Source organism: Eptesicus fuscus, chromosome 21 (assembly GCF_027574615.1).
Source record: "Eptesicus fuscus isolate TK198812 chromosome 21, DD_ASM_mEF_20220401, whole genome shotgun sequence".
NCBI lineage: Eukaryota > Metazoa > Chordata > Mammalia > Chiroptera > Vespertilionidae > Eptesicus > Eptesicus fuscus.
Window position 1 is genome coordinate 38,223,770 of NC_072493.1, and position 17,124 is coordinate 38,240,893.

The 17,124-nt window shown below is 56.8% G+C and overlaps 3 protein-coding genes across 5 annotated transcripts; 1 reads left to right on the plus strand and 2 right to left on the minus strand.

Annotated features, from left to right (window-relative positions):
• Positions 1-545: 545 nt before the first annotated feature.
• TMEM145 (transmembrane protein 145) lies at positions 546-8,373 on the minus strand. Of its 2 annotated transcripts, none has more exons than XM_028137290.2 (15): positions 8,219-8,373; positions 7,473-7,547; positions 7,281-7,358; positions 7,116-7,202; positions 6,922-7,023; positions 6,734-6,818; positions 6,551-6,622; positions 6,381-6,449; positions 6,035-6,115; positions 5,876-5,954; positions 5,625-5,718; positions 4,746-4,918; positions 4,142-4,262; positions 1,833-2,039; positions 546-864 (listed from the first exon to the last, which is right to left on the minus strand). In XM_028137290.2, exons 1-15 carry the CDS (start codon positions 8,333-8,335, stop codon positions 784-786), a joined length of 1,521 nt encoding a protein of 506 aa, XP_027993091.1. In that variant the 5' UTR covers positions 8,336-8,373; the 3' UTR covers positions 546-783. The 2 variants fall into 2 exon arrangements, with proteins under 2 accessions (XP_027993091.1, XP_027993090.2); XM_028137289.2 differs by having other exon boundaries at positions 799-1,328.
• A 1,916-nt stretch (positions 8,374-10,289) lies between these two features.
• PRR19 (proline rich 19) lies at positions 10,290-14,722 on the minus strand. 2 transcript variants are annotated; one of them, XM_008160220.3, is made up of 3 exons: positions 14,236-14,722; positions 10,914-11,538; positions 10,290-10,811 (listed from the first exon to the last, which is right to left on the minus strand). In XM_008160220.3, exons 2-3 carry the CDS (start codon positions 11,530-11,532, stop codon positions 10,357-10,359), a joined length of 1,074 nt encoding a protein of 357 aa, XP_008158442.2. In that variant the 5' UTR covers positions 11,533-11,538; positions 14,236-14,722; the 3' UTR covers positions 10,290-10,356. The 2 variants fall into 2 exon arrangements, with proteins under 2 accessions (XP_008158442.2, XP_054566820.1); XM_054710845.1 differs by lacking the exon at positions 14,236-14,722 and adding an exon at positions 12,099-12,170.
• On the plus strand, positions 14,720-17,122 carry PAFAH1B3 (platelet activating factor acetylhydrolase 1b catalytic subunit 3). The gene is made up of 5 exons (XM_008160221.3): positions 14,720-14,802; positions 14,977-15,066; positions 15,693-15,809; positions 15,886-16,008; positions 16,798-17,122. The coding sequence occupies exons 1-5, from the start codon at positions 14,725-14,727 to the stop codon at positions 17,083-17,085; spliced, it is 696 nt and encodes a 231-aa protein (XP_008158443.1). The 5' UTR covers positions 14,720-14,724; the 3' UTR covers positions 17,086-17,122.
• The last annotated feature ends 2 nt before the right edge of the window (positions 17,123-17,124 follow it).

The window sequence follows — 17,124 nt, forward strand, 5'->3', positions numbered from 1 at the left end:
AATTGTAACCCAAACTCGGGGTGTGGATGCCTGAGCAAAGTATCTGCCACTGGAGGGCGCCTCTACCTCTGCCTGGGGAAGAGAAGGCAAAAATAAGAGAGGCCCTGGCTGGTTTGGCTCAGTGGATAGAGCGTCGGCCTGCGGACTGAGGGGTCCCGGGTTAGATTCAGGTCAAGGGCATGTACCTTGGTTGCGGGCACGGCTTGTCCCCAGTGCGGGGGGGGGGGGGGGGGGTGCGGGAGGCAGCTGATGGATGTTTCTGACTCTCGCTCTCCCTTCCTCTATGTAAAAAAAAAAAAAAAAAATCAATAAAATATATATTTTTTTAAAAATAAGAGAGGTGCAGTACGACGACTAAATGATTCGTATTTTCGGGTGCTGGGTCAACATAAAGGTCAGGTTATACAGGCCTCTCCCAAAATGCCATTTCACAGATGGACACACTTAAGGTCCCGAGCCTGGAACGGTTCTTGCTCAGCCGCGTCTCTGAGCATCATCAATGTAAAAGAGGCCATCTTATAGATACAAACTCAACGAATCCTCTTTATTTTGGCAAGAAGGGAAAAAAAGTCTTTCCACCGGGGACCTGAGGGAGGTCCCCCGGGATAGAGATGGGGTGACGGAGCACGGGTCCGAAGTCACAGATCCAAGGGAAGTTTTCAGAGTCACGACCAGCTTCACAGTATCCGTCCCAGGAGCAGTGGCTCGGCTTGCGGAGTCCTCCTGGAGCGTCCACGGGCAGGGTCCGGGCGATCCTCACTGGCGTTCCGGGTTCCGGCGGGGTCAAAGGTCTCGGAGGGGGCCAGGGGGCCGGAGGTCACGGAACAGCGGGAGCCCAGAATCCGGCGCCGCTCGGGGCAGGGGCTGAGGGAGGGGACGGGGAGAGCGGCTCCCGCGGGACCGTTTGGCACAAGAGTCAGGGGGAGGGGAGGAGCGGGACAGTGCGCACCCCTACCTGGGCGCGCGGGGTGGGGCGGGTTGGGAAGGCCTGGGATGGCTGAGCCCTGGGGCTGGGAGAGAGCGGGGGTCCGGGACCCAGCGCGCGGCCCATGGGGCAGGGGCGTGCTGGGGTGTCAGACTGGGGGTGCGGTGCCCCCGGCCGTGCGCATGCTGAAGTATTCGGTGAAGCCGGTGTGCGGCGACGCCGTCTGGGGCACAAGAGGCTGGTAGGGCGGCGTCGGGCCATCCCAGCTCGGGTCGGCCACTTTGGGGAACCGAGGGGGTGGGGGCGGGGAGGCCGCGCCGGGCTCGGCCGTGGTCACCACGCGGCCCCTCGGGGCCGCCGCCGCCGCCACCGCCACCGCCGTCTCCTCCACCTGCTTCCCGGCCTGGGAGGGGGGTCAGGGTCAGAGGCCGTCCGGGACCCACGGGGGGCAGATGCGGCCCCGAAGGCCCGTCCCCCTCCCCCAGAGAACCCCCCTCCCGAGGTGTGGGCGCCCGTGTCAGTCAGGGAAGGAGCGGGTGATGGGGCGCCTGGGCAGCGGGGCCAGATACTCGAGGGGTGGCGTCGGGGCGCGCGGGGCGAACTCCAGCGGCGGCGGGGGAGGCGGGGGAGAGCTGCGGAAGGCGAGCGGCGGGGGCACGGCGAGCGGCGGGGGCACGGCGCGCGGCGTCTGCGGGGGCGTGCGCAACAGCGCCAGGACCCAGTCTGGCAGGGTGGGCGCGGGCGCCGGGGGGCGGTCGCGACGCGGCATCGGGGCGCGGGGGGTGCGAAAGGCAGGGGGTGGGCTCAGGCGCCTGGGCGCGGGGGGCGGTGGCGGGGCCGGGAGCGGGGTTAGGTACTCCAGGGGCGGCGCCAGCAGCTCCTCGGGCGCCGGGGGCGCGGGGCTTACGGAGGAGGCGGGCGGGGGGATGGAGAAGAGCTCCGTGAAGTTGGGCACCGAGTCGCTGATGAACGTCACGTTCCCATAGACGTGCTGCGGGAAGGCCTTGTCTGCCGACTCGCTACCTCCGGGCCCCGGGGCGCCGGCCGAAGCGATCTGCGATGTGCGCACGTGGTAGGGGAAGTTCTTGTTGGCCGCCGAGGGGCGTGTCATGATCTGGGCGAGGGGCCAGGGGCGGGTTGAAGACGCATTCACTGTCCAGGCCTCAGGTTGTCTCCATGAACATGGAGTCCTAAGGATTCCCCTGCACTTGGAAACCCCCACGCTTCCCTGCAACCTTCAAACGGGATTAGGCGCCTCCTGTGGGCCCTCACAGTGCCCTGGGCTGTGACCTTTCTCTCCACCACAACTCATTCCTCTGCCAGTGCTTCTTCCCTCAGAGCCCTGATCGCTGGGTTAGTTATCACTGACTAGCTAAGCTTCAGCGTCTTGCGCTGTGCAGTACGATGGCCACTAGCCACATGTGGCTATTTAAATTTGTTAATAAAAATTAAACTAAAATTTTAGTTTCTCACACTAGCCATATGTAAGTGCCCAATGGCCACATATGGGTAGTAGCTATCATATGGAACGTCAAAAGTCATAGAATATTTTCATAAACACAGAAAATTCAGTTGAACTAGCAGCTTCTAGAATGTTAGCTCCATGAGGGCAGGAACTTGACTGTTCTGTTCCCTGCTGAGTCCCCAATACCTTCTACAACAGTACCTGGCACATACAAGCTCTCAGTATAACATTGGTTGAATGTAGAGCTGTCTCCCCAGTTAGTCTAGTAGAAAGGCAGTGCCTGGGTATGACTCTAGTACTGCACCCAAGAAGCCCAGCATGGCCCCTCTAAGGTGGTGCGGAACACATTAATGAGCGGAAGCCAATCAGCAGTGGAATGTCTGCAGCGGAGCTGCGCTGAGCTAACGTGAGCATTTTTAGGACTGAAACTGGCTGAAGGTGAAATATAGAAGGAAGGGCACAGTGTTCGGTGTTTTGCGCCTGCACCGCCCCTCTCAGCCCCACAGCTCACTAAGTGTAGGATCTGGGGCATGCTGATTAAACTCTCCACACCTCACTGGGGAGAGGGATTGTGGTGCCTACTAAGAAAGATGAGAAAAGGGTGGAAATGGAAACTGGTGCAGAGCCTGGCCCTTGGTGGATTCTCATCACCTCTCTCTCTGCCCCTTTCTGACTTCCTGCAGAGCCTAAAGATGGACCATCCCAGGAAGGGGAGTCTGTACCTGAGTCAGGCTTTGGAGTAGCAACTAGGGGACCTGGCCCCCTCCTTCGGCTGAGTGGCTTCCCTACACGGAGCACATGGTAGACCCCCGGGGTCAGGCGCTGGGGCCCTCAGTGGTGCCTGTTTCCCTCTCATGCCAGCTCTTGTGGTCTGCCGGAGAAGGACCAGGTTCCAAGTCCCTGCCCTGCCACCAAAGGCCTGGGAGCCCTGGCCGGTCATCTGCCTTCTCTGGGACTTAGCTTCCCTTCCCTGTATATTGGGTTCAATGACGATGATCCCTTCTATCCTGGGGCTGCTCCGACACTTAGAAAAAGAGGGTAGGAGTAAATGCATAGGGGTGTGCCTAGCATGAGACAAAAGGCTGTCTTCAGCCAGAAAGGTGTCTCTCTCAGCCTCAGTTTTCTCCTCTGTGAAGTGGGGTGATCATGAGGCTGAGAGGGATACCTTTTGAGACAGGTGCCCACTGAATGGTGGATGGGTGGACAGTGGCTGGATTGATGAATTAATATAAGAACTGTCACCCAGAAGTCTGGATAGGATATAAAACAGAGGAAAGAAGAGGTTTGCTGCTGGTATCCTCTTGATGTCATTCTGATCTGGGCCCCTGCAGCCCCAGCCTGGCCCACCCCAGCTGCTTCTTTCCCAACAATGGCCGGTGGTAGAGTGACAGAGATCAGAGAATGTGTGGGTGAAGGGTGGAGTCGAGACCAAGAGGATTGGGAGAGGCAGTGGGGATACAGAAGGGAAATTCGAGTCTGGGGACACAAGATCAGGAATGGGAATGGGGAGGGGGTCAAAGAAAGGGTGGGTTGGGGGAAGAGCCCAGACACAAGGTGGGAGAGAGGAACAGAAGAGAGCAGAGTCTGGGGGACACAGTCGAGAAGCCTGCAGGAACCTAGCAGACTCCCAATCAGTGTCTATTAAGTGACTGAAGGAATGAAGTGAAAGAAATGGATCAAGAGTTCAGGCAGATCGGGGTGGGAGTCTCACCGCCTATTGGCTTCCCACCCCACCAGATGCCCATCCTCACCAGGAACACGCCATGAGCATACAAATGGATTCCCAGCTGGATGCCGTTGACAATCTTCTCCCGAGCCCACTTGGGGATCCCAAAGTTGGCGATCAGGGCCATGACAGGAACTGCAAAGAACCTGAAAAGGAGGAATTGGATTGGTAGAGACACTGCCACACGCCCTCCACCCACCCCTACCTCCAACTCCCCTTCCAGACACACACACAGGCCCCAGGTGGGTCCCAAACTGGAGGGAAGTTGTGTGACCTTCAAAAGCCAGAGGTTAAAAGGGGCAAGATTTCCACTGGCCTGGGAAATTCTGGGGGGGAAGGACTAGGTTGAATTGAACTCGGTTCCACCCCACCCCACATCCCAGCACCCGGCAGAAAAATCAATAGAGATCTGATGAATGAATTAACATATGATAATAACAACTAAGGACCTACTGCATGCCAGATCTGTTCCTAAGCATTTTACGTCTATGAATTCATTGAACTCTCACAGTGACTCTATGAGGCAGTACAATTTCCACCTCCATTAAACAAATTAGGAAAATGAGGCAGAAGTTAATTGACTTGTGTGAGGTTACACAGGGACATAGCGAAGGCCCAGCACATCTCACCAGAGGGTGTAGGCAGCAAAGAAGGGCACATAAAAGGGCTGCTTCTCCGGGAAATGGCGCAAAGAGACAAGCACGGCGTAGCAGAACCACACGTAAGCCACCACCTGCAGCCCGATGAGCCCGTAGCCTGCCGGCGACTCATACGTGTACAGTACCTGGCCCGGGTCAAAGAACTGACCCAAGGGAGAGGGTTTGTCATAGCCCTGGCCTCCACATAGGAACCCCAGACCACACCCCTGGGCACCCAGGGGACAGAGTGACTTGGTCAGGACGGAAGCAGCAGAACAAGGGATGGAGACAGAGCAGACAGAGGTAGCGAGAGGGTGACGACAAAGATAGGAAGAGAATACATCTACCATGGGCCCAACGGGTAAACACTGCCATGTGGAAGCTTTCCATTTATCAACTCTGTGATCACCCCACTTCACAGAGGGGGAAACTGAGGCTGAGAGAGACACCTTTTGGCTGAAGCCAAAGCCAAGGTAATATAAAGCCTTAGAGGAACTCGGGGGTGTGTAAGATCTTCCTAATTTTACAGAGAAGAAAACAGGCCCAAAGAGGGGGCCATCGCCTAAGGTCCTACTGGAGGGGGCGGAGCCAGCATGGAATCCAGGTCTGTGTGATTCCTGAACTCTTGGTCATGGCATTGAACACAAATGTGTGAGAGACAGAGGGAAGAGGGAGAAGCTATTCGGAGACAGTGAAGAGGGGAGGAATGCACGTAGAAAGACAGATGGGAAGGTGGGAAATCAGAGAGTGGGAGAGAGATAGCCAGGAGTGCACTATGGAGGGCTAGCAGTCAGGTAGAGGAAGCCATGAAAGCTGGGGGCGGGGCGGGGGGGGCGGGGCAGGGCCTGGACAGTGGTGAGTGGGACTCACCTTAGCCTCATAGATGAGCAGCACCACGTGGGTAAGAGTATACAGGGTCATGTAGACAGACAGCTTCACAGAGCCTGAGTGGCTGATGCGGCCCCTGGCAGCAGGCCATGAGGGGAGATGGCAGGAGTGGGGTTGTCAGGGAATAGGGGGTGGCCACCCCCCCCCCCGAGCCCAGCCCCTCTGCCCCCACCCCACCCCCCAGCCCAGCCACTCCCCATTCCCAGCACTCCATCCCAACCCAGCCTGGGCACCGTGTCACTGTGAATCCCTTCCCCAGAAGGATGAGCATCAGCAGGAAGATGAGGAAGCTGGAGGAGAAGAGCAGCTTGGCTGGGAGAAGGGAGGAAAGGGCGGCTCAGACAGGGTGGCAGAGGAGCCCGAGGACCTGCCCTGGTCCCCATCATTCTCACCCAAGATCTTCAGACTCTCGTTGCCGATGCCATCAGTGGCATACTGGCCCCAGTAGATGCAGAAAAACAGGAGACTCAGAACTGAGGGGAGGATGGGCAGATAAAGGAAAGGACAGAAACTGGCTTTGGGGCATCACTGATCCCTAATACTGTGATCCAGGTGACCAGAACCCTCCTCCGCCCCCATCAGGATTCTAGACCTAGGAGACCCGGAAGTCCAGCCCCCCATCCCCTCCCACCTCAGACTCAGGAGTCCAGGTTTCCAGCCCCTCCTCCCTCAGGCCCTGATGTCTGGGCCTCAGGTCCCTCTCACAGAACTCAAAAGTTGAGATACTCTAAACCTCACCCTCCACTCCAGCTGCAGCCATAAACATTTTATAAGTCGTGTGGAGCAACTGACGACCTTTCAGCAAATCTAGAGGGGCGGGGGGCGGGGTAGGGGAAGACTGTTCACAGACAGGAAGGGAGAACAGCTCATCTCCCCCCAACCTTGCCCCAACCATGTGCTGGACTCACATCCAAAGTAACAGGAGAGGAAGAAGATGAGGATGAAGATGAGGAGGAAAGTCACATCTGTCTCCAGGATCCCTGCCAAGTTGGTGGAAGGAGAATATGGCTCAGTCAGGCTGCCGTCCCGCAGCAGGCACCCAACTCGGGGATCCCTCAAGGATCCTGGCTTTCGGGTCTCCACATGCTCACCAAACTCATCCGCAGAGAAGTGCTGCGTCCAGAAGGACTTGCCATTGGTGAGGACCATCTCATATTCCAGCTGCAGCCCATCTCCCTGTGGGGAGTGAGGAGGCCTCAGGAGGGCCCCGGGCAGGTAGGGGATGGGCAGGGAGGTAAGGAGGAAAAGACCCGGGTGGCCGGCCAGGACAGCCCCTTACCCCACACTTGCTGAGCGCGATATACCACCACCGTTCACGCACTGAACGGAAGCTTCGGCCACTGGAGCAGCTCAGGTAGCGGGTTCCCTCCTCTGACACCACCTGGGGAGGAGCGGGAAGGCTGAGGCCTGTCTGCACTGTCCTCGGGCCCTTGACCTTCAGCACCTGCCCACTCCCCCGGGCTGGGCCCATACCTGACAGCCTGACCAGGCATACTGGGTAGTGAGGTTGATGACCTGGTTGTTCTCAGGCCTGATCACTGACTCCTTAGCCAGGCAATCCTGAGGAAGATAGGGACATGGTCACTCCCTGGCCAGCCTTGACCTCTCCCTCCCATCCATCCTCCTCTCAGCCCTCACCTTGTCCCCTGCCTTGTACACAGCTGGCCACTGAGATGGGTCATCAAAATAGAGGAGGATGTTCTGACAGCATTTGGCCTGCAGGCCCAGAGATGTTAAGGTTTGGGGGAGTGTGGGAGCCGGGGTAGCCCTTGCCTCGGAAGGCCAAGGGAACATCCCGCCTCAGTGTGGGAATGGGTGGGGAAGGCTCACCTCAGGGTATCGGAAACGGAAGTCCAGTCGTCCGTAATCCGAGAGGAAGCAAAATCTTGTCAAGAACACCCAGTCCTGGGAAAGGGCCCCAGTCAGACCCTCTTCCCAGGGCTTTGAGAACTCTCCTCTACTCTATATAGACCCTCAACTTTGTTTCCCTAACCTCAGTACCTGGTTTCCCAAGAAGCCTTAAGGGGATCAAAATTCGAAAATTCTTCCGTGATCCCTTCACCTTGGTTCCAGGATTCCTGTCTCAGATGCCCCTTCCCTAAGCACGTCCCCCATTTCCCAGGTGCCCTGAGAAAGACCCTGGAGGGCCAGGTCCCCATCCTGGCCACCTCCTGTCCCAGATGCCATCGGACTGACATGGGCCCGGTTATCCACACGCCGCCCCTGGTTCCAGAGACACCCTGTGCTTGGCAATGTTCTAAAGGGCCCTTTCCCGGTCCTGAGCCCCAGCGTGAACTCAAGGCTCTCGGAGGAGTAAAAAGTGCTGTCCCTTCAGCACCACCTCGCTGGCCTCCCGCCCCCACCCCAAACTCCGACTCTCCCTCCCCGCCCAGCTCTGACCTCCATGTCCCTCCTACAGCCACTGAGTCTCAATCCCACCGCCCCGCTCAGCCTCACCCCCGACCCCCTCCCCTCGGGTCCCTCCGAGAGGGGCGGCAGGGGCGGGGCAGCCCCTTCCCCCTCCCCTCCCTCTCTCCCCCGCCCGGCGGGTGGCAGGGGAGGGCCCGCACGCTCACCTCTTTGGAGCTGAGGTTGCCCCGCACGTACTTGGCCCCGGCGCGGGGGGGCAGTGGCAGCAGCAAGAGCAGCAGCGGCAGCAGGCGGCGCAGAGCGGGCACGCGCGGGGCCTCCATTCCGCCCGCTCCGGCCCCAGCCCGGGCTCCACTCCGGCTCCCGCTCCAGCCCGGCGACGGCGGCGGGAACGAGCAGGCCGGCTGGCGCGCGCCCCCGTTTAAAGGGGCCGCAGGGCACTGCGGTCCCCACGCCCTCCGTCGGGATGGCCCGCTAGGGCCCCTTTCCAAACCACAAGGCAGGGGACGCCCCTTTCCCATCCTCTCTACCCCGACCCAGCCCCAGTGCACCGGTGACATACCTCTTGGCTCCCCGTGTCCTGAACTGAACTCCCATTCCCACAAGCCCTGCCTCCTCCAGACTTCCATCTCCAGACGGCCAACTCCCCTACCCCAGCTCAGTCCTGATCTCCCCTCAATTGGGTTTTCAAACTGCTCTTTGAGCCCTAGCCAGTTGGGCTCAGGGTATAGAGCCTCGGCCTGCGGACTGAAGGGTCCTGAGTTCGATTCCGGCCACATGCCCAGGTTGCAGGCTCGATCTCCAGTGGGGGGCGTGCAGGAGGCAGCTGATCATTGATTATCTCTCATCATTGATGTTTCTCTCTCTCTCCCTCTCCCTTACTCTCTGAAATCAATTAAAAACTGCTCTTTGATTGCTCATCCCCATGCCAGCCAGCCCCCCCTGGGTCCAGCCAGATGCCAGCGTTCCACACCTCGTACTCTGGGAAGTGCGCACAGAGAGGGCAAACCACTTGTTCTGGGCCACACAACACGGAGGTGGCCGAGAGCCCTCAACCTCAACCGCGATATCCCTCTTCCTGACCCTGTCCCGGGGCAGCTACCCGTGTGTGCAACGGGGCTGCTGGGAAGCTGAAGTGTTGTAAGTCTAGCAGACTGAAATAAGTCGCCTGGGTTCAAATTACAGTACAGCCACTTTCTCCCCATAAGACCTCAGCCCGGTCACAGCTGTGTGATCTCCCGGTGCAGTCCCCTCCATGCTGGTACCAACCCTAGTTTCCCAGTGTCAATGGGGAAACCTGGAAAAGCTTTACAGAGTAGCATCCAAGCCCCTCAGCTAAATTTTCCTGATCCGATTCCAAAACTTTTCCAGTTTCATCCCTCCCCCTCCACTTCGAAAAATGTGCACGCCACAAAATACCATTTTAAAAAACTTTCTAAACCAAGGGACCCACAAGAAGCATAAGTGTGTGAAGCACTTCCAAGGGAGAGTGTGGGTCCCTCAAAAAGGCCTCTGCTATTCCATCTGAGGCAGAGGTTGCCAGGAGGAGTAATAGGTGGGATGCCAGATCATTTTCCATTTTTCTTTTTTTTTAGAAGCCAGAAATGGATTTTTTTAAAGCAAACCGTATGATTTATAACAGTAGGCAGTTGATTCAAAAGTTTAAAACATATCACAGACCAAAGAAAAGTCCGGGCTAGACTCAGGCCTCATCTGCCTTTCCTGTGCACACACTGTTCTATGCCCAGCCAGCCAAGGGCCCCTCTATTGCAGGGCCCCTAAGGGACTCACTCGAGGTCTCGGCACGGCACACAGATATGGGCTGAATGAAAATGGTCCCATATCTCCTATTCACCCTCTCCAGGCCTTGTACATTCTGTTCCCTTTGCCTCAAATGTTCTCTCCCTCCTCCACGAGCAAGTTTCTACCCATCGTGAGATATACAACGGTCTGTGTCAGCTCCACTTTGAAGACCTCCCTCATCACTGAGGCAGAGTCATCACTCCCTCCTCAGACTCCCCCAGCCCCTCCCCGCCACTGGAGTCTCCTAGAGACAGAGCCTATCACTCACTCTGAGGCCCCAGCATTGCCAGAGCTCAGAGTCTGGCACATAGTTGGCCTCAGTGGATGGATGCGTTGAACTGACTAAAGCCCCAGGTTTCTCCCTTCTCCTGGTCCCTTAGGCCCTAGAAAGGTGACAAGTGACAGTACCTTCCCCTCCATTTCAAGAGTTAAGGGAAGCTGCTCTCCTGAGTCAAGCACTCAGTGAAAATTAAGAGGACCTTGAAGAAGGTATTTTATTGAGGTGATTGGGAGTGCTGCCCCTAGTCCAGCATGAGTCCCCTTAGTACAGCCTCATGGGTGGAAAGGACCAGGCCTCTGGGCTGCTCTGGGCCACTGTATAGGAGAGGCTGGGCAGTGGGGCCGGGGGACAGGGACTCCAGTCAAGGGCAGAGGTTCGGGGAAACAGGGGAGATGGTAGCTGAGGCAGGGACTGTGGTGTGCTGACCCCACAGGGCCAGGAAGGAGATGGTGTGGCTACTAGCCAGATGCTTTTCAGCAGGTCAAAGGCTGTTGGGGGGCCCAGGGCCACCGGAGATGTCGAAGGCAATGTGGGGGGCCAAGGACCTTTTGGTGGAGCCAGGCTCACTCTGTGTGTAGTGAGAGTGCTGGAGGTGTGAGGCACAGCAAAGGTGAATTCCTTTGTCCCCTGTCCTCCTCTCCTCCTCTGCCTTCCTTCCCCTGGGGCCTGCTCAGGGCTGTTGATCCTTCGTCTCTCAGAGTCCCCAGGCTTAGTCCCTGGCATAGAAGAAAAAAGCATGGGGGGGGGGGGTCAGCTGAGCTAAACAGACAAGGGGAAGGGGAGCACAGGGGGCAGCAGGGGGTAGGAGGTGAGCTCACCTGACAAGGATGGCTGGCCGCCTCGGAGCACCAGGGTAAGGTCGGGCACACAACCATGGCATACCTGTAAGGTACCCAGGATGGCATCTCTGGCCTCTTGTACTAGGTTCCTCCTGGGGAAGGCCTGTGGCAGAATCAGCTGGCCCTGCAGCTCCCCTAGCAGCTGCCCCAAGCCAGGCAGCTCTAGGGGACTAGGTGGGCCTGGGCCAGAGTCTCCAGGCACCTGGTTCTCCTTGCCCCTTGACTGTGGGCCTGGTTCTTGGGCCCTGACTGGGCTTGGGGAAGGCTTGGTGGGTAATGTGGGGGTGTCTGGCTCCAGTGACCCACTGCTCAGCAGCCGTGCCACGTCCAGAGATTTCACCTCATGGTTGAAGAGACCCCGGTGCTCCCGGCTTAGCCGGCCCTGGGTTATGACCACTAGCTTGGGGGCAGTAGGGGCCACATGGTCCTGGAGGTCCATGGGTGGATTCCGACTAGCCACAGGAGGCTCCTGATGAGCCAATGGCCGGCGGCTGCCCACCAGGGCCTCATTACGCTCCCGTCTGGTCTTCCGACGGCGGACCCGACCAGGTTTCTCAGCTCTCCGGAAAGACTGTGGGGCTGGCCCCCGGGGGTCCATGGAGTCCTGGAAAATGAAGATAGGGTGGTCATCGGTATACAAATCAGGGACCTAAAAGAGTGAGTCGTGAGAAGGAGATAGTTTGGGGTGAGGTGGGAGACGATGTGAGAGAGGGAGTGGGCAGAAAGGGATTGGAAAAGACTTGGGTGCTCGCTTTGGCAGCATATATACTAAAAATGGAAACGCTTGTTCTGGGAAGGAGTCATAGGTATAGGGTGGGATCAAGGGAGTCCTGGTGAATGGGAAGACTTGTCAGGGAACACCAGAAGAGTTACAGGGAATAGGGGCATGAGGAAATAGCTAAAAGATGGAGGATGGGAAAAGGATCACGGGTCCCTGGAGAATGCAGAAAGTAGAGAGAGATGGTAGAAAAAGAAAAGCAGAAGAAACGGCAGAAGAGAAGTTGTACAGAGAAAACTTTGAAGACACAGAAAGGGCCACAGCGGAGCTATGGGGAGGGGGCCTGGGGCTTGGTCCCGGGGGTTGGAGAGGTGCGAGGGTGGGACAGTTGAAGAAGGCAAGGGGAATATGGTTGGTGAGGTAAGGACGGGGGAGGGACACCTTACCGTCTCCTGCCCCGATGAACCTGGCCCCTTCCCCACTAGCCCACCCTACCCCACCACGCTGTGGGGTGCAATGGCTTCTGTTTTCCGAGGTGACCCCAGTTCACTACGCGCCTAGCGCTCTTCCGGCCTCGGGCCTCCTGCGCATGCGCGTGCACCTTCCTTGCCCTTTGACTTCTCTGCGTCTTAGAGGTTTGTGGCTCAGAGGCACGTGCCAGGCATTCCGAATGCCTGGAATAGCCCCGCCCACCTCAGGTGTTCCCAGCCACCAATTGGCTGTGAAGTCCACTAGGCCCGCCCCCTTCCTGAATCTGATTGGTTTAGAGGTCTATAAGTGGACTTTCAGTCTGGAGCGCTTGAAATCAGGCGAGGCACAGGGGGCATAAGGGCCAGCCAGCCCCTGGTCGGTCACAGACCTCATCCCTAGACAGTCAGTATAGTGTCACCATTCAGAGCTGGTCTCTGGGACTAGCTTCAAACGTCCAGACTGACACATTTGCGTTGTGTGAACTTGGAGAATTGTGCAACCACTCAGAGTCTCAGGTTCCTAATCTGTAACATTGGGTTCATAATAGTATCTCCTTCATACAGTTAGTGTAAGTACGAGATGAGCCAACATCTAACTTAAAATAGCACTTGATGAATTAACGCCTCGAAGCTTTGTTTCTCACTAAGCCTTGCTTCAGGAACTGCCTCGCTACCTCTCCAACTTATTTACCTACACTTGTCCCATCAGACTTTAAAATCAAACTATGCCAGAGTATTACCCATGTCCCAATGAGCTGTACGATCTGTGTAATATTGCTTGCCTAACCTTCATGATCTTTCAAATCCTAACTCAGATACTATTCGGTCTAGGACACCTACCCACTATCAGAGTCCTCCTCTGCTTCCTCTCCAGAGGTCCCCAGTTACTCCCTTAATCACAACCTTGATCCTCTCCTCAGCTCTGTGTTTGGATCTGTCTCTCCCACCCACTGGGGCAAGGCCAGGATAAGATCCATTCATTTAATATTCATTCAGAAAGTACTTGTGAGCAGCCACAGTCCTTGGTACTATGAGTCAGATCCTGTTCCAGGCAAGAGAACTGAGGCAAAACATAAACAGGAGACTCATCTCTGTATCTCAGTATCAACCTGCCTAGAGAATGAATGAATAGATAGGAAGATCCCATTTGGGATTATGGCCAGGAGGTTTAGCGGGTGTGGAACCCCCCACAAACAGCTGGTCCCCAAGAACTGGGAGATCTGGGAAGACTTGAGATCTGAGATTAAGTTGGGGTGGGGGAAGACAGACCTTAGGTGGCCTTGGCTGTGGATGTAGGTTTCAGAGCCCAGACACACCCAGCTGAAGTTACTGGTTGGCAGTAGGTTTAGGGAGGGGAGCAGAGGCCACAGATCTGCAAGATGAGCAGCTGTGGGAGGTTTGCCAGGCTGGACCTGGGCCTTGCAGCGTCTCTAATTTCCTTTCTCGTTCTGCACTTTCTTTCTAACCTCCTTGCAGGACCTGTGATGTCTGTAATGGCACGTAACTTAGTTTTTATGCCACTAAACTGGTGTTTTTGAGTAGGGGAGGCCCATGAGCAGATAGGCTCAGTCAAGTCCTGGCTCGGCCTTAGAGTGTGTCCTTACAAATGAGCCTCTAATTTTTTAAAATGTTTTTATTGACTTTAGAGAGAGGAAGGGAGAGAAACACTGATGTGAGAAACATCATTCGGCTGCCTCCTGCACGCCCCCTACTGGGGATGGAGCCTGCAACCCCAGCATGTGCCGGGACTGGGAATCAAACCGGGACCTTTTGCTATCTAGGACACGCCCAACCAACTGAGCAACACGGGCCAGCGGCGGGCTTGCTGGCTGGGCGGGCTGAGCCTGTCCTGTTTGCCATTTTCCTTTCCTGTCCCCCACATCAGTAGGAAATGGGAGCGTCTCCTCCTAGCCAGGTGTGTATGAACCACCCCTTCATGAATGGACTCGTCCACTCACCCCCCCTCCCCCACCGCCGCGTGAATGGGACGCACTAAGGGAGTAAGACGGGGAGGGGGACAGAGAGATGGGGAGAGAAAGGGATGGAGGGAGGGAAAGAGGGAGAGAGGGAGGGAGGGGGGAGGAAGAGAGAGAGAAGGGAGTCCCTTCCGCACATTTCTCGCCCTCCAGCAAATGGTTTCTTCCCGCGAGGCAAGGCGCTAGATTTTCCCCGCCCAGTCTCGGCCTCTCAGTACTTCACCCCTCCTCCTGGCGCCGCTCGGGTGGTTTCTCCCTCCTCGTCGCCGCCCCCCCGCCCCCCGCCCACGGGTGCTGGCTGGTCTCACCCTCCCCGGCCCCAGGTGCTGCAGGATGGTGGCCGCCGCCGCAGAGGCCCGGGAGTGGAAAGCGCCGGACGAGCTCACTGCGCGGCCGCCGTGGGGGAAGCAGGGGTTCCCAATCCACCTCCCCTCCTAAGTGGAGGTTTCCGCCGCGGAGAGGAGGCGGCGCCCGGGATCCGCCTCCGTCCACCGGTGGCGTGCGGGCGTCCGGACAGTCCATTGTTGCCTGGAGGGGTAGGAGTGGGTGTGGCGGACTACCTCCTCCGGGAACGTTCTGGGCCGACCTCGCTCGCTCGTTCGTCCTGCAGAAGCTGTGACGCCAAGATGAGTGGCGAGGAGAACCCAGCCAGCAAGCCCACGCCGGTGCAGGACATTCAGGGCGATGGACGCTGGATGTCCCTGGTAAGCGACCCGGCCCGCGATCCTCAGGAGTCGGGGGTGGGGGCCGGGGCTCGGGAGTTCAGCGGACTCGCGCGGCTTTCACGACGGGATTGGGGAACGGAGGGCAGTGGGGCGGTGCTGTCGGGCGGCCCCGGGAGCGGGCGTGCCGTAACTCCCCCGTGTTTGTCCCCGAAGCACCATAGGTTCGTGGCTGACAGCAAAGATAAAGAACCCGAAGTCGTCTTCATCGGGGACTCCTTGGTCCAGCTAATGCATCAATGCGAGGTGAGGCCGATCTCCCTCCTCCTGCCCCACCCAGGCCTGCCCTCACTGACTCACCTGGACCAGACCTCGGGCCAGGCGGAATATGGGGTACCCGAAATAACCTCAGGTAGCGCCCAGCACCCAGATTTTCAGTGTAAGGTACAACATAATACTAAGAAGGAAGTGTGTGCCCTGGCTTTATCAGGCTGTTATTGTATATAAATGAGACTTAAAATGAGGCTTCCCTGCAAGATTGACTAAAGTGAGGCTCTTTATTGTTTGCTTTAATGGATTGCCACAAAGCTGTAGTTCTTTCCACAATGTGAAGGTCAACTGCAATAGCTCTCCATAAAGGGGGCTGGGGTTTAATATCTTTCCACTAAGCAAGGTTAATGGTTTTCCTCAGAGAGGTTTATTGTTTCAACACATAGTTCAAGCAGAATGGTTTCCATAAAGTGAGTCTCGCTTCTATGGGTTCCAAAGACTGTAATAGGTTTGCATAACGTGAGGTGTGACCATACTGGGGTTTGCTCAGGATGAGATGGCTTCCATGGAGAGGCTCTTCCGTAATGACATCTGGTTAACGTTTGGACCCAGAGCAGTGCATGCTGACAGTGCCCCTGTGCCCACACCATTCTTGCCCACAGATCTGGCGGGAGCTTTTCTCTCCTCTGCATGCACTTAACTTTGGCATTGGCGGTGATGGCACACAGCATGTGCTATGGCGGCTGGAGAATGGGGAGCTTGAACACATCCGGCCCAAGGTGAGTAGGGCTTGGGTGGGCAGCTAAAGCCCTCTTAGCCTGCCCCCTCACCATTGCTTCATGCCTCTCTTTCCAGATTGTGGTGGTCTGGGTGGGCACAAACAACCATGGGCACACAGCAGAGCAGGTGGCTGGCGGCATCAAGGCCATCGTACAACTGGTGAATCAGCGGCAGCCCCAGGCCCGGGTCGTGGTGCTGGTGAGAGAGTGGGAAGGCGGGGAGAATGGATGGCAGTGTTCTGGGACCCCCTCATGTGTAGCCATAGTTGGCATGGTTCTGGGTAGCTTGGCACAGAGCAGAGCAATGGCTTTCAGGCAAAATTTCACATTGACACTTGCTACATCCATCAGAGCAGCTGTGAATAAGGACATGTTCAATGACCAATTAGGCCCTTTTGCCCAGGGGAGCACTAGAGATTTTGGGGTGTTAAAACTCAAAATAGTTATTTATTTATTTATTCAAAAAATTTTTAAAATATATATTTTGTTGATTCTCTACAGAGAGGAAGGGAGAGGGAGAGGGATAGTTAGAAACATTGATGAGAAACACTGATTCAGCTGCCTCCTGCATACTCCCCACTGGGGATGTGCCCGCAACCAAGGTACATGCCCTTGACCGGAATCGAACCTGGGACCCTTCAGTCCGCAGGCCGACGCTCTATCCACTGAGCCAAACCGGTCTCGGCAAAACTCAAAATATTTAAATAGCCAGGAGTTGTCAGGCATTCCCAAGGTGAGACATTTCCTCCTCCGAAAGAGGGATTAACCCCTTGCCATTTTGTCAACATTTTTATAAGGCTGTTGTTGCTGAATGGGGTCTCAGACCAGGCATCAGGATCTACCCTTCCAATTCCCGTTTCCCGTCCCTCGTGTATTCTGCAGCTGGGGACTTCATAGTGGGGGGTTGGAGAACAGTTTGGCACGGAGATGCTAGTAGGACCCAGATTTTGATAGGATATCTCCTCACAACTCTTGGTACCCTCCTCAGGGCCTGCTTCCGAGGGGCCAGCACCCTAACCCCCTTCGTGAGAAAAACCGGCAGGTGAACGAGCTGGTACGGGCGGCACTGGCTGGCTACCCACGGGCCCATTTCCTGGATGCTGATCCTGGTTTCGTGCACTCAGATGGTACCATCAGCCACCATGACATGTATGATTACCTGCACCTGAGCCGCCTAGGCTATACACCTGTCTGCCGGACCCTGCATTCCTTGCTTCTGCGCCTGCTGGCCCAAGACCAGGGTCAGGGTGTCCCTCTGCCAGAGCCCACACTCTAACATCTGCTTTCCTACAATATTAAATTCTTATTCTTCAGT